The sequence below is a fragment of the Betta splendens genome, chromosome 24, assembly GCF_900634795.4.
Source record: "Betta splendens chromosome 24, fBetSpl5.4, whole genome shotgun sequence".
Taxonomy (NCBI): domain Eukaryota; kingdom Metazoa; phylum Chordata; class Actinopteri; order Anabantiformes; family Osphronemidae; genus Betta; species Betta splendens.
In genome coordinates, this window is record NC_040901.2 from 9,932,369 (window position 1) to 9,946,470 (window position 14,102).

At 51.9% G+C, this 14,102-nt stretch overlaps 1 protein-coding gene across 1 annotated transcript in view; it reads right to left on the minus strand.

Annotated features, from left to right (window-relative positions):
• otofa (otoferlin a) overlaps positions 1-14,102 on the minus strand; it is a 44,909-nt gene that overhangs the window by 28,634 nt on the left and 2,173 nt on the right. The window contains 2 exon segments of the mRNA XM_055506174.1: positions 1,692-1,780; positions 12,762-12,820. Coding sequence (XP_055362149.1) covers positions 1,692-1,780; positions 12,762-12,820 — 148 coding nt within the window.

Below are 14,102 nucleotides of genomic sequence, written 5' to 3' on the forward strand. Positions count from 1 at the left end.
CTCTCTGGGCCGATTTAAAATAGCCGAGTCACGGTAAACATCTGACTGTTCACATCAAAGGCTGACGGGGGAGAGACAGAGTTCCGATGGCATGCAAATCGATTCAGTCTTGCCCATTTCAGACGTTGTACCTTCATAATAAGGCTTTGCTTTCAATTTAATACAACGTGACACGTGGGGGCAAAACAATCCACAGCAGTTAATAACGTGGCGTGCATGTAGAATTCTAAATACTGTAGTGGAGCTGCAGTGTTTCCATTACGCAGTCCTCCAGCATAGAAACATATCTTTCAGCCACACGGGAACTGATAATGAAGCCAGTCTGAAGTATGAGCAGCCGAGCACAGAGACCAGGGGGACGCTCCGCTGCCTCCTCTTTGTGTTGCGGTAACGCGATCACACTCGGGGTCACGAGGTGCGACACGCTGGCCTTGCAGTGTGTCGGTGTCTACAGTGATGAACCAGATCGGTTACGCTGGCAATAACGCAGCGTGTGGACATATGGAGCAGGTGTGAGAACAACACAAGCTATGACTCAGCCTGAATTATTTACGCACCCGTGTTTGTGTGTACTCGTGCCTTTGTTTGGAAGACCACACGTGTCCAGCGTGTGTAGGTGTCTGCTGTGGTGATTATCATCTAAATGCCCTCCTTTCAAAATAAAATAGGCATCTGAGTGCAAACAAATGCAGAAATAAAAGAAATAGAAATGCGATATCGGCATAACTCACACCCACCTTTGCTGAAAGACAGACCTCTAAAATGATGAGGCAGAGGAAAGGTTTGAGTGACGTGGTCGACTCATAAGCAAGTGGCTTCTCAAAGCACAGAAAAAGAGCCCACAGATCATTACCTCGAGCTTCAAGCCCCAGAAAACACTGTTCTCTATCGATTATGTGCTCACTCACAACGAAGCCGTCCCAAGGATTAATTCAGGCAGAAAACCTGCTGTCTATTACACAATCACAGATACAGTCAAACATCCTCTGTAGCACTAAACATGCTACAGGAATGTATTAGTAGCTAAGAATATCACTCAGACACATGAGAACACAGTGGTTGACAGACAAACAAAGTGGATGACGTTAACGACCGCGTGGGCGATGGAATGACTCCCGGTCTGGGCTCGTCAGGTTGTCAGTGAGTTAACGCGGCGACTGATGGATTTGTGACTGACGGACTTCCTGTGGAACAGCAGCTACAGCAGCAGAGGATGAGGATGGGGTGAACCCCCCCCCCCGATTTTATTACTAGAAATGAATACTAGTCCCGTGTAGGAACCATGAGCCAGGATCATCAAACACACTAATTCAATTGCACGTCTCACGTGTCGAGAAGAACGAGACGCTTCTGATTTGTGGCCTCGGCTGCTTCATCCTCCACAACAACCCATTGGTTTCCACGATCTGATTGTTTGCGAGTATGAAGTGACAGATGTCCCGGTTAGCGATGTGAAGCTATGTTATTAGCTCCGCTCGCCTTCTGTTAAACCCATTCACTGTACAGGAAGTAATTGAATCAATTTGGAACCTGCTCTCAGGCAGCAGAGAGATTTACTCTCCTCCAGCTGAGAAACAAGCACAGTGTCAGTAGGAACTGGTCCCAACAAGGCCAGTGAACAGCTACTGTCCTGTTACCTGATATCTGCTGTGGTGAATCTGATTTAGGGAGAGTTGTACTCATTACTCTACCTGTTGGAAAAGACTTTGCTGTAGTTGTACACTTGTATCTCCAGCATCTCGTTTCCGTCCAGCCTGCTGGCAATGGGCCACCGGAACGTCTGAAAGAGACACAGCGCGATGCATTTAGGAGCAGTGGGTTTTTAAAGTTTATCCACGTGAGTTATTACCAGGCTCACGTCTGTGCAGTAAAAGCTACGCTACCAGTTGCAACAGGCAGATGACACTCAGGCACTCGGCCCCTCTGGCCTGTTTCCATCTATACGTCAGGCTAAACTAGCAACAGTAGCAGGTTGATTTTCACAGTATGTGCAGACATGAAGGCAGACGTCTTCATCTGCTGTACAGTCGCTCTCAGCATGAATGCGAATAAGCACATTTTCAAAAACAAAGCCTCATCTCAGCGGAGACCTGAGTCCTTGGGTTTAGAGGATCCGCCGCAAGCACTGATGTGCCGTTCTGAAGAGAACAAAACACCACCATGTTTTATTTATCACCATGAAACTTTCCAACATACCCGGCTTTGACCAAACACACCGATAACTTTCATTGCTGTGAGGTAAAATGAGAAAATCAGCAGTCAAGCTGTGCGGTAATGAATTCTTAAAAACGGATCGGTGTCCCTGGGCAAAGTGTTTGTCTTTGATAAATAACCCTCCTTTGGCATTTTTGCTTTAATTAGACCTCAAATAACATTTTAAATAGATTTCAGATGTCTCATTACAGCTTTCGTTGGAATAGAAAAACCTTTACTTTCAAATATTTTAATCTCTACGCATGTTTGCTTAGATGTTAAAGATCCTAAACAACCAGTAGTTCTACATGTGCCAAAGTCCAATTACACAGATGATCATGCACATTAGTAAAATCCATCCCCAACGTTTGGCGTATTAATTATAATCATTAACTATGACATCCTGCAAAAATAAAACTATTTGAAGACATTTCTTACAGTCAGTAAATCATTTCTGAGGGGTCGTATCGTAATGTAATATCAAGTGACGCAGATTAAATGAGGGCAGACAGGTAAAGGTTGCTCAGGTGATTTAAAAGGCATTCAGCCCCCGCTGCTGCTGCAGGCAGCGCCGGGCAGCTCGTCCATCAACACAGCCCCATTACTGGATCCTGGGGCTTCCACCTGCTAGCGTTGGACCAGGATGCGTGGACATGCGTGCGCTTGCGTGTTGCACCATCTGCGTACGTTCTCCGCCCTCGGGCAAGGCAGCCTGCGCCGAACCCGACGCCGCCTTATTTGAGCTGCTCTTGAACCAACCTTCTCATCTCTAACTAAATCTCCTATACGGCGTCTGCTCGGAGAGACGGGAAAAGGAAGAGGCCCCAGCGCGCTGCTAATGTTGCACGGATGACAGCACATGCAGCTAATGGAGGAAATGACAGCGCATACACACATACCAGCACTAGGTAGACGCATTAATTTCCCCAGAGTGGGAAAACCACCCTTCCCAATCTGAGCATGCATTGACAATACAAACACCTCCATGGAGGTGCTGGTGCTCCACCTTTAAGCCTTTCTGCTTCCAGATCTATTATGAGTGCACATCTAAAAGTGGAAGGAAAGCAAAGCAATAAAATACAAACTGGCTGCAGGTTTGTAGATGTTAAGACAACACCCAATGCATTATTTAAAATGTGCTATTGTTCCTAGAAGACAGCAATTTGAAAAATACTCACAGCGCAAAGAGGGTTCACACAAGCAGGGTCTAAATATATTCATGCTCATAGTCTTTTGTCATTCAGAAGAATGAGCTATTTATTATTCCTCAGGTAGTTCTCCAGTACAGTTGTGCCAGATTTATTTTACTCAAGTCTTTACTTATTTAACGGGTACAACCAACATGAATAAATAACGTGATTATGTAATTAGAGTGTTTTAGCTAAACATCTATATTTAATCAGATGTGTCTGAAGAGCCTTAAGTTCAAATTTAGACACAGCGCTGCTTGTGCTTCGCGAGCAAAATCAAACGCAGTGTAAAAGGATGAGTCCTGTGGTTGAAGAGAGATGGACCGACCTGCCAACGGGTCGCTAATGATGTGACCTTTGGGCCACGGATGGAAGCGGATACAGTTAATGGAGCGTGTTATATCAAAAATTCCCACGTGACAAAGTCAATATTTTCTGCAGTGGGGCAAAGCGTTGAAGGTGTTTTTGGACAAATGTTGATGCAGTTGATACAAACAGGCAGCTTTCTTTTAAACTCTTAAGCTTATTGTAAACCTATTATCTATGATATGTATTATATCATAAGATCTCAGTTGGACCACAGCGCCGACATGATGGGAAGCCACTGCTTTTTGTTCCTGCACTGCAGAGATCACCACTTTTCCCACATCCTCCCTTTAACCCCGTGTACTCGCACGGCGCGCGGCCTAATTGGCGGCGTGCGACCGCTCATTAAAAGTGAAAGGTATGATGTCACTGACTGGAAGCCGTGAGGCCGCGTGGCCTAAAGAGCAGCCATTACTGCTGTGATCCCACGCCGGAGCACCTAGCGAACGCGGCCACGACCGGACCGGCGCCGTCCTTTCATGTCTCATAGCTGTTGCCATGGACACAGAGGATGAAAACACCTCGATGACTACGAACAATGCGTTCTACCTTTTACTGATCCGCCACGAGGGCTGAGAGCGATGCGTTATATTGACGACGTGAGGGCTTTCCACGCAGCCTTTTATGATGCACTCGCAGGCTTTCCGCGGTCTTCGGCCGGTGCAGCCGGCGCTCGGGATTCTGCAGGCTCAGATATATTATTAAAGAATAAAAGAGGGAGACCGCCGAAAACGGCGGCAGCAGCAACCTTCTCATTAAAGCAGGATTTAGGAGTTCCACACGCCGGATGATAATTAGAATCATGAGGCAGAAACTGCAGCATATTCTCTGATTTTGCTGGAAAAGACAAAAGATGACATATTCTTCTATTCTGCTTTTATAATAATTCTGGCTCTCTGTGATCAATTAAACAAATCTGCCCCATGTTTAAAATGCAAAACCTGTCATTTGCACCATGCACAGGCGAATTACAATGATTTGACACTTAAAGATGTTTGTATGGGATGGACTAAGCTGCATTGCATCAGACTGTCACGATCTGGGTTTTGTGTCTAGTTGTTTCCGGTTTTATTTTGGTAATCTCCCGGTCTCTGTTTTTGGTTTGAGCTTTACTTCCGGTTTTTGTTCTTCTCACAGCTGTTCCCTGTTAGTACCGGTCCGCATTATCCACACCTGCACTTCATCGGCTATTAGTTCACTTTGTATTTAACCACCACCTTTGTCCTCGGTTCCCCGCCAGATCGTTGTTTGTGTTTCTTCAGTGTCCCAGTTTCATCAGCGTATTCGAGTTCCATGAGTGTATGTATGTTTCATCGCCTGACCCTGGACTGCTACTGACCGTGAGTTTGTCTCATCCCTGCCTGTACTTTTGCTGAGCCTCTTTGTGTACGAACCCTGCCTGGACATTGGACTCGAGATTGCCTGCTCCCCTTGTTACTGCTTTAAACCCTCCCGTGTATGACCTGGACCGTTTGACCGTGCTTTGGAGAATAAACTTCCTTTTGATCATAACCCTGCCTCCGTGCTGCGCATGTGGGTCCTTTCATTGCCGCCCCCTGACAGAACGATCTGGCCTAACTTGGACCCAGCCAGCACTTAGCCTCCGGTCAGGTCAGTGACTGTTTTTCCTTGTTTTTTTTTACGGCGAGTATAACTCTCCCGCGGAAGTATGGAGTTTACCTGCGCCGAGCTACCCAGCGACCTACATGTTTATTTCGAGATCCTCGCGGAGGATTACCGACGGGCTAGTAACCCGAAGGACCAGCGCTGCGCCGTGGAGGTGGCGATATTGACGCTGGAGGACGATGACACCGCGTTAGATCACCCCAGTGTTCGTCGCCTCTATGAGCGACTGTGCGCGAAGTCGGACGAGCTAAGCGACGCGCTCTGCACCACGCCAGCGCCGGTCGCACCGCCGATGGTTTCGGTTTCCTCCTCCCCGCCCCGTCGGATCGTCGTGCCTGCACCAACCTGCCCAGCTCCATGGTTGTTTCCCTGGGAGGATTTCCTGCTCCCACGCGGTCCTCAGTCTCCAGTCCAGCCGCGCGCTGCTCAGTCTCCAGTCCAGCCGCGCGCTGCTCAGTCTCCAGTCCAGCCGCGCGCTGCTCAGTCTCCAATTCAGCCGCGCGCTGCTCAGTCTCCAGTCCAGCCGCGCGCTGCTCAGTCTCCAGTCCAGCCGCGCGCTGCTCAGTCTCCAATTCAGCCGCGCGCTGCTCAGTCTCCAGTCCAGCCGCGCGCCGCTCAGGCTCCAGTTCAGCCGTGTTTAGCCCAGTCTCCAGCCCAGTCGTGTTTAGCCCAGTCTCCAGCTCAGTCGTGTTTAGCCCAGTCTCCAGCTCAGTCGTGTTTAGCCCAGTCTCCAGCTCAGTCGTGTTTAGCCCAGTCCCCAGTTCAGCCGCGTGCTGCCCAATCCCCAGTTCAGCCGCGTGCTGCCCAATCCCCAGTTCAGCCGCGTGCTGCCCAGTCTCCAGTCCAGCCGAGCCCCGTTCAGTCTTCAGCCCAGTCGAGCCCAGTACAGTCGAGCCCAGCCCAGGTCTCAGTCCAGTCGAGCCCAGTCCAGGTCTCAGTCCAGTCGAGCCCAGTTCAGTCGAGTCCTGTTCCGGCCCCAGTTCAGTCGAGTCCTGTTCCGGCCCCAGTTCAGTCGAGTCCTGTTCCGGCCCCAGTTCAGTCGAGTCCTGTTCCGGCCCCAGTTCAGTCGAGTCCTGTTCCGGCCCCAGTTCAGTCGAGCCACGTTCCTGTCCAGGTTCCAGTACAGTCGAGTCACGTTCCTGTCCAGGTTCCAGTACAGTCGAGTCACGTTCCTGTCCAGGTTCCAGTACAGTCGAGTCACGTTCCTGTCCAGGTTCCAGTACAGTCGAGTCACGTTCCTGTCCAGGTTCCAGTTCAGTCCAGTCACGTTCCTGTCCAGGTTCAGTTCAGTCACGCGCAGGTCGTGTCCCAACCAGAGGGCACCACCTGTCGCACAGGTGCTATGCACACCCGATCAGGCCCGACGTCTGTTCCGTCGAGCTCGGCAGCGGCAAGTAGCCATGCCAGCTCCAGAGGAGACGCCGTCCCAGTTCTTGTCGGCCATGTTGCGGCCGTTCCTGTCGGCCATGTTGCGGCCGTTCCTGTCGGCCATGTTGCGGCCGTTCTAGTCCCTGTTCCTGTTCCTGTCGGCCAAGTAGAGGTCGTTCCTGTCGGCCAAGTAGAGGTCGTTCCTGTCGGCCAAGTAGAGGTCGTTCCTGTCGGCCAAGTAGAGGTCGTTCCTGTCGGCCAAGTAGATGCCGTTCCTGTCGGCCAAGTAGATGCCGTTCCAGTCCCTGTCGGCCAAGTAGATGCCGTTCCAGTCCCTGTCGGCCAAGTAGATGCCGTTCCAGTCCCTGTCGGCCAAGTAGATGCCGTTCCAGTCCCTGTCGGCCATGTTGCGGCCCCTGTCGGCCATGTTGCGGCCGTTCCAGTCTCTGTCGGCCATGTTGCGGCCGTTCCAGTTCCTGTCACCCTCGGAGCCGCAGCGCCCGCCGGCCTCCAGGAGGAGGCGGCGCCGGCTGCAGTCCCCGCGCACCTCCAGGAGGAGGTCGCGCCGGCTGCAGTCCCCGCGCACCTCCAGGAGGAGGTCGCGCCAGCTGCAGTCCCCGCGCACCTCCAGGAGGAGGTCGCGCCAGCTGCAGTCCCCGCGCACCTCCAGGAGGAGGTCGCGCCAGCTGCAGTCCCCGCGCACCTCCAGGAGGAGGTCGCGCCAGCTGCAGTCCCCGCGCACCTCCAGGAGGAGGTCGCGCCAGCTGCAGTCCCCGCGCACCTCCAGGAGGAGGTCGCGCCAGCTGCAGTCCCCGCGCACCCCCAGGAGGGGGTCGCGCCAGCTGCAGTCCCCGCGCACCCCCAGGAGGGGGTCGCGCCAGCTGCAGTCCCCGCGCACCCCCAGGAGGGGGTCGCGCCAGCTGCAGTCCCCGCGCACCTCCAGGAGGGGGTCGCGCCAGCTGCAGTCCCCGCGCACCTCCAGGAGGGGGTCGCGCCAGCTGCAGTCCCCGCGCACCTCCAGGAGGGGGTCGCGCCCGTCGCAGTCCCGGCGGACCTCCAGGAGGGGGTCGCGCCCGTCGCAGTCCCGGCGGACCTCCAGGAGGGGGTCGCGCCCGTCGCGAGTCCCGCGGACCTCCAGGAGGGGGTCGCGCCCCGTCGCAGTCCCGGCGGACCTCCAGGAGGGGGTCGCGCCCGTCGCAGTCCCGGCGGACCTCCAGGAGGGGGTCGCGCCCGTCGCAGTCCCGGCGGACCTCCAGGAGGGGGTCGCGCCCGTCGCAGTCCCGGCGGACCTCCAGGAGGGGGTCGCGCCCGTCGCGGCTCCGGCCGCACCTGCATCGGTTCCTGGCGGCTCGGCTCCGGCCGCACCTGCATCGGTTCCTGGCGGCTCGGCTCCGGCCGCACCTGCATCGGTTCCTGGCGGCTCGGCTCCGGCCGCACCTGCATCGGTTCCTGGCGGCTCGGCTCCGGCCGCACCTGCATCGGTTCCTGGCGGCTCGGCTCCGGCCGCACCTGCATCGGTTCCTGGCGGCTCGGCTCCGGCCGCACCTGCATCGGTTCCTGGCGGCTCGGCGCCGGCCGCACCTGCATCGGTTCCTGGCGGCTCGGCTCCGGCCGCACCTGCATCGGTTCCTGGCGGCTCGGCTCCGGCCGCACCTGCATCGGTTCCTGGCGGCTCGGCTCCGGCCGCACCTGCATCGGTTCCTGGCGTCGCGGCTACGGCCGCACCTGCATCGGTTCCTGCCTCGTCCCCACGTCTGCCTTCGCCTCCGGTTCCTGCCTCGTCTCTGGCTCCGCCGCCGGACGGGTGGCCTCGCCCTCGGTACCTCCCGCTGCTTGGATGGCGCTGCCTCCTGCGGCGCCGTCCCCCTCGACTCCTCAACCGCCTGGATCAGCGTCCGCCAGGAGGACATCGCCGTTCGGGGAGATCCCCGTGGACGCTGGCCCAGCCCAGGGGCGCTGGGTGTGCCCCTCTGCCTCAGAGGGGGCAGAGGCGGCTGGGCAGGATCTCGCCGCGTCTCCACCCGCCTTAAGAAGGAGCAGCGGGACGTTTCGGTTATTCATGCACCCTGGACTTCTCTCATGGACTCTGTTCTTGTTTCATGGACATTCGTGTTGGTTTCTTGATTTTGGGACTCGGTCTTGTTCTGTTTTTCTGTTAGGTCCTCTGGTCTGTCGAGTTCGGGCGTGAGTTTTGTTTTGATGGGGGTTCCCGTTCTGCCCTCCCCCAGTCCGCCCTCCGCCCGCCCTGTCGGTGTTCTGTGCGGGTTGTTTTTGGTTCTGTCCCTCCGCCGGTCCTCCCTCCGCCCGCCCTGCTCGGGTTTGTTGTTTTTTGTTTGGTCGTCTGGAATCCGCCCTTGGGGGGGGGGGTACTGTCACGATCTGGGTTTTGTGTCTAGTTGTTTCCGGTTTTATTTTGGTAATCTCCCGGTCTCTGTTTTTGGTTTGAGCTTTACTTCCGGTTTTTGTTCTTCTCACAGCTGTTCCCTGTTAGTACCGGTCCGCATTATCCACACCTGCACTTCATCGGCTATTAGTTCACTTTGTATTTAACCACCACCTTTGTCCTCGGTTCCCCGCCAGATCGTTGTTTGTGTTTCTTCAGTGTCCCAGTTTCATCAGCGTATTCGAGTTCCATGAGTGTATGTATGTTTCATCGCCTGACCCTGGACTGCTACTGACCGTGAGTTTGTCTCATCCCTGCCTGTACTTTTGCTGAGCCTCTTTGTGTACGAACCCTGCCTGGACATTGGACTCGAGATTGCCTGCTCCCCTTGTTACTGCTTTAAACCCTCCCGTGTATGACCTGGACCGTTTGACCGTGCTTTGGAGAATAAACTTCCTTTTGATCATAACCCTGCCTCCGTGCTGCGCATGTGGGTCCTTTCATTGCCGCCCCCTGACACAGACTGTGCTGGTGCAGCGTGCTGTGTGTGGACACGGTGCAGGGGTCTGACAGTCGGGATGAAACAGAATCTCTGATAAGTTCTGCAAAGAAACTCAATCTTCCAATTCACCGCTATCACCGTCCACATCCCGCCACCCTCGGCCCGAGCCCAGTCTCACTTTACCTTTCCCAATTGGACCCTGTTTTCATTTCCTTTCCCCCTTCGCGCTTCATGTCACGTCGCCTCCACGCTCCAGTGTTTCTGCATGTGTCTAATATCCAGAACGTGTCAAAGGCTGAAGACATATTTAAATCATGATGAAATAGAAACAGGAGTCTATTTTCAAACTGATCTTTAGTCAGTTAATTTAATAAAACTTTTATTTCAAGCTAAGCTGTAAAATGTGTTGTCACTACTGAGAGAGAATCCTGAAATAGCAGATTTCCAAGCTGATGCACACGAGCACAGTGCCATTAAAAATATGGAATTCCCCGGAGAAAGAAAGTGGGATCTGTATGTCTTTTGTGCATGTTACGTTCACTTAAGTTTTGTGATTCATATTTACAAATAACATGCAAACAAATATAGAGTCATAAAATGAGTTGAGACGCGCTGGATTTGCTCATTTTGGACAGCTTAAATTTCAGCTTCGCCCCAACTCTGAGCAGGCGAATGAAAATATTCTGCTCAGGTCATCATTTATTCAGCGCGCTGATGGGAAAGTACCTCCCTGGAGCAGCTTGGAATCTTAAGAAACGGGCAAAAATCTATTTTTAACACCTGCATCCCTCTGACTTGCATTTAGCACCGACGTGACTGTTCCTTCACGTTTCCTTAGTTGTGGTCAATGAAGCAGGAGCCGAAATCCGATCGCTAAAAGTGGATCAGCCTAATGTCTAAAGTGATGTTTTAAGAGTTTTATCCTCCTGTGGTTCACTGGATACCAGTGCTGTACTACTGGTACTACTCCTGTCTATGTTAGTTTGAAACCTTACCCGGTTCATCCCGGTGTTCTTATGCATCAGACACGCCTCAATGAAGCCCACTAATTTCCCAAACCCGATTAGCAGTGACCTCACTGTGGTCTGGTGGACTGTCAGTCAGCCGCAGCACTGGGCTCTGAGATCAGACTCAGGAGGCGTTTGGGAAAGTACTCGAAAAGTCTCCACAGCTGAGCTGTAGCTGTGCGATTTGTGCCTCTGTACGAACGGCAACGCTGAGCCGGGCTGTTTGCTGTTTTCAGTGCCCGAGCCTGAAGCTCCCACTAATCACACCAGTGGCCAAACGTTCTGCCATGAATATGCAAATGATACATTGGCATATGAATCTGCATGTTATAATCTATCTATACTTAGTGAAGCCTGTGTCCACACACAGCACCTGCAGGGCTTCCTGCTGTCTGTTCTGTCTATGTCTATGTTATTGCTAAGTAATGGGGGGGGGGTCCCACCATGGAATGAATAATGAATACAGATTCCCCATTTACTCTACCCGCGCTCTAGTTCAAAGGCATCCTGCTAGTCCATGCAGAAAGCGACAACACACACAGCTCCGCTCTAATGGCCGTGGAGTCCACGGGCCGAGCCGAGCCCACTGAGCCGAGCCAATGTTCCAGCGCTCCGGATGAAGACGTCAGACAGCGAGGACGCCATGAGGAAGCACGCACACACACACACACACACACACACACACACACACACACACACACACACACACACACACACACACACACACACACACACACACACACACACACACACAGAGACGCTCCTGGAAGCACAAGCCGTCTCAGGGGAGGCCTGAACATTTTATTGATGCTGAGTAATGCTAACAATCTCCCCAACACCACAGGACTGGGCTGTGATTACCGGCTAAGGCTGTCACAAGGTATCACATATCAACATCAGCGATTCCATTCTATACCAGTTACGCTGAAAGCGGCCTGTAGCTGCGTGGGGAATAATCATCATGAACACTCCTGGCCTCCGTTTCTCCCGTGATGCCGCGTTATTGTTGCAGGACTGCGTGTCTGTGTCTGTGCGCGACGAGGCAAGAGGCCAAATATGCAGAGTGGTTAAGCCATTTTCCTGATTAGAATGGAAACAAAAGCCGTGGTTATCAGTAAAGGAAGCGGCGCTCTGCTTGGGAGCTCATCAAAGCTAAAATGTTGTTGTGTAAAAGCAGCAGCTGAGTGAAAAAAACCCCGCTTCAGTCAAAGCTCCCCAGGGGAAGTACTGTATGTGTTTGAGGCTCTTCCTCTGGCTTCTTCTTCTCTCCCCGACTTCACGCACCACCTCTGTTCTCTGTTCTCGCTCTTTGGCTTCTGCTCTTTGAGGATTTCTCCCTCAGCCTTTGCCACCATATTCTTTGAAACTCTTCATAATCCTTCCTCCTCCGCGTGACAGGAGCTTGGAGGGACCGTACTGGAAACGCTTCCCCGCATCCCACAGCAGCCCATGTGAGAAGGGACTGAACCAACCGGTACCTGAGGGTGAAACCACCCAGGATTTAACAAGGGTCTGTAGGTCTGTGCCTTTGCTCACAATAGTGTAATTAACTAGACTTTAATTTCTTACTTAGGTCAGACATTATTTAAGATTCCAGCTCCTTCTCATCACAGCAGGGAGGCACTGAGGTGTTGAGCATCTACTTTAATTACAACCAGTCACGCATGGGTGAACGGCGCTCTTCTAGTTCCCTCATAGGCCGCGATGAACGAGAGAGGGTCCTCGTGAGGCACCTGGCTGGACATCAGCCATTTGCACATGGAACCAGCAATCAGGTGATGAGACGGGGTCCTCGGCCGGCGCTAATGTTGGCTGTCAGGTCAAAGGAGGACATGGCATCAAAACACGTGAACTTCTGAAGCCCACCCACGCTCCGAAACCGAAAAGGCCCCGGCAGTCAGTCAAGATACAAACCAGATCCTCTCTAGCTGTGCCCAAATGTTGTTGCGACAATTTCCATTTAATTGGAATTGGATGTCTGCTAATGACTAACTCGTTCATTATCAAAGCCTGCGCAGCTTGAAGTTAGCATATTGTTATCTGGAAGGTGAAAGTTTCTGTTAAGAGATAATTGCTGATGGTTATTACGCTGCTTGGTGTCCGACGGAGGAAATGAAGATACTGACCTCATTAAAGTGGGCCACCTCCTCACAGTTCTCTGCCACGCGGCTGTGAAAGGGCAGGCCTGCAAAGTGGGGAGGATTTAAGAGGTTACAAACACACAAATGGCTGAAACTGTCAGATTGTTTATGATTTTCACGATTATTGTACCATTCTTGCATCATGAGACTAGTTTGTAGGGTACGAGCTATGTCCTACTACCACAAGAGAAACAGCTGCTCTGATGCTCATGAATGGTGTCGCATCGGCTTTGTTGTGCTTTGTTGTGTATCAGAGGCTTTGTGTGGGCGTGTGTACAGCACACGAATGTGTCCTTACACATGTCTGTATGAAGACATAGGCTGAAAAACCTGCCATGTTAATAAAAAAAAATAGATTCTTACTATTTGTGCTGAAAGGGTCTCGTCCCCATTTTAAAACTACGAATTATAAGAGCAAGAAAATATAATAAATTAATTCTGAGAGGGTGAAGTGACCATTTTACTTCTAAATCTGGCACAAGTGTCTCTATTTTAGTTTTCCACTCGTCTACACTTTGCAAACCCCTTAAAACCCACATCCATTAAAATAATTTTTAGAAAATAAACACCACTTCAAAGTGGAGAGACGGAGGGAGAGAAGTTTCCTCCCACATCATTCATAACATGGCATCACTGTCATATTAGTGTTTGCACCTAAGTGGAGACGTGGGTATAGGAAAGCAGACCACGTGAAGCTTATGTAAGGTGCTCCACCCAAAAATAAAACAAGATCCTGATGATCGGGTTGGCTTCTGTGAGGACTGTGACAGATGAAACAAGTGGATGGGTAACGAATGGACACCAAAGAGTCAATCGACCAAATACAAATTACAAGTAGGTGTCATGCAGCTGCAGACAGAGGCCGAAGGGATCGAACCAAGGAGCCTGAGCCTCATCACAGTGGTGTAATCAGCGACTCCCCACATGCCTCTTTTTTGTCTCACAGTGGGACTGACTCAAACAGTAAATTGACGTCTCAATGCTAAACCAACAGTAAATGTCTGCTCCAGCTGTGACCACATAAAAAAGCACTTTGCGGGAAGATAAAGGGATTTAAATGATGTCTGTAGGACACAGATGATTGCACAGAGCGCTTTCCCAGCTCAGAACATAAGGAATATTAAAAAGACAAAGAAATGAACTTTCCAAGCTGCAGTCTGTGTATCAGCTGCCTTAAAGTCGCATAGTGGGTGGATCCATGTTAAGAGCATAATGTGAAGCCTCCTTTTCTAATTTGATTCTATTGCAGCCTTGCAGAATGTTGTGCACAGACATGGCAGGGTAACGTCACACGCTATCGTAGCCGCAAGCTACCGATAAGTGAAG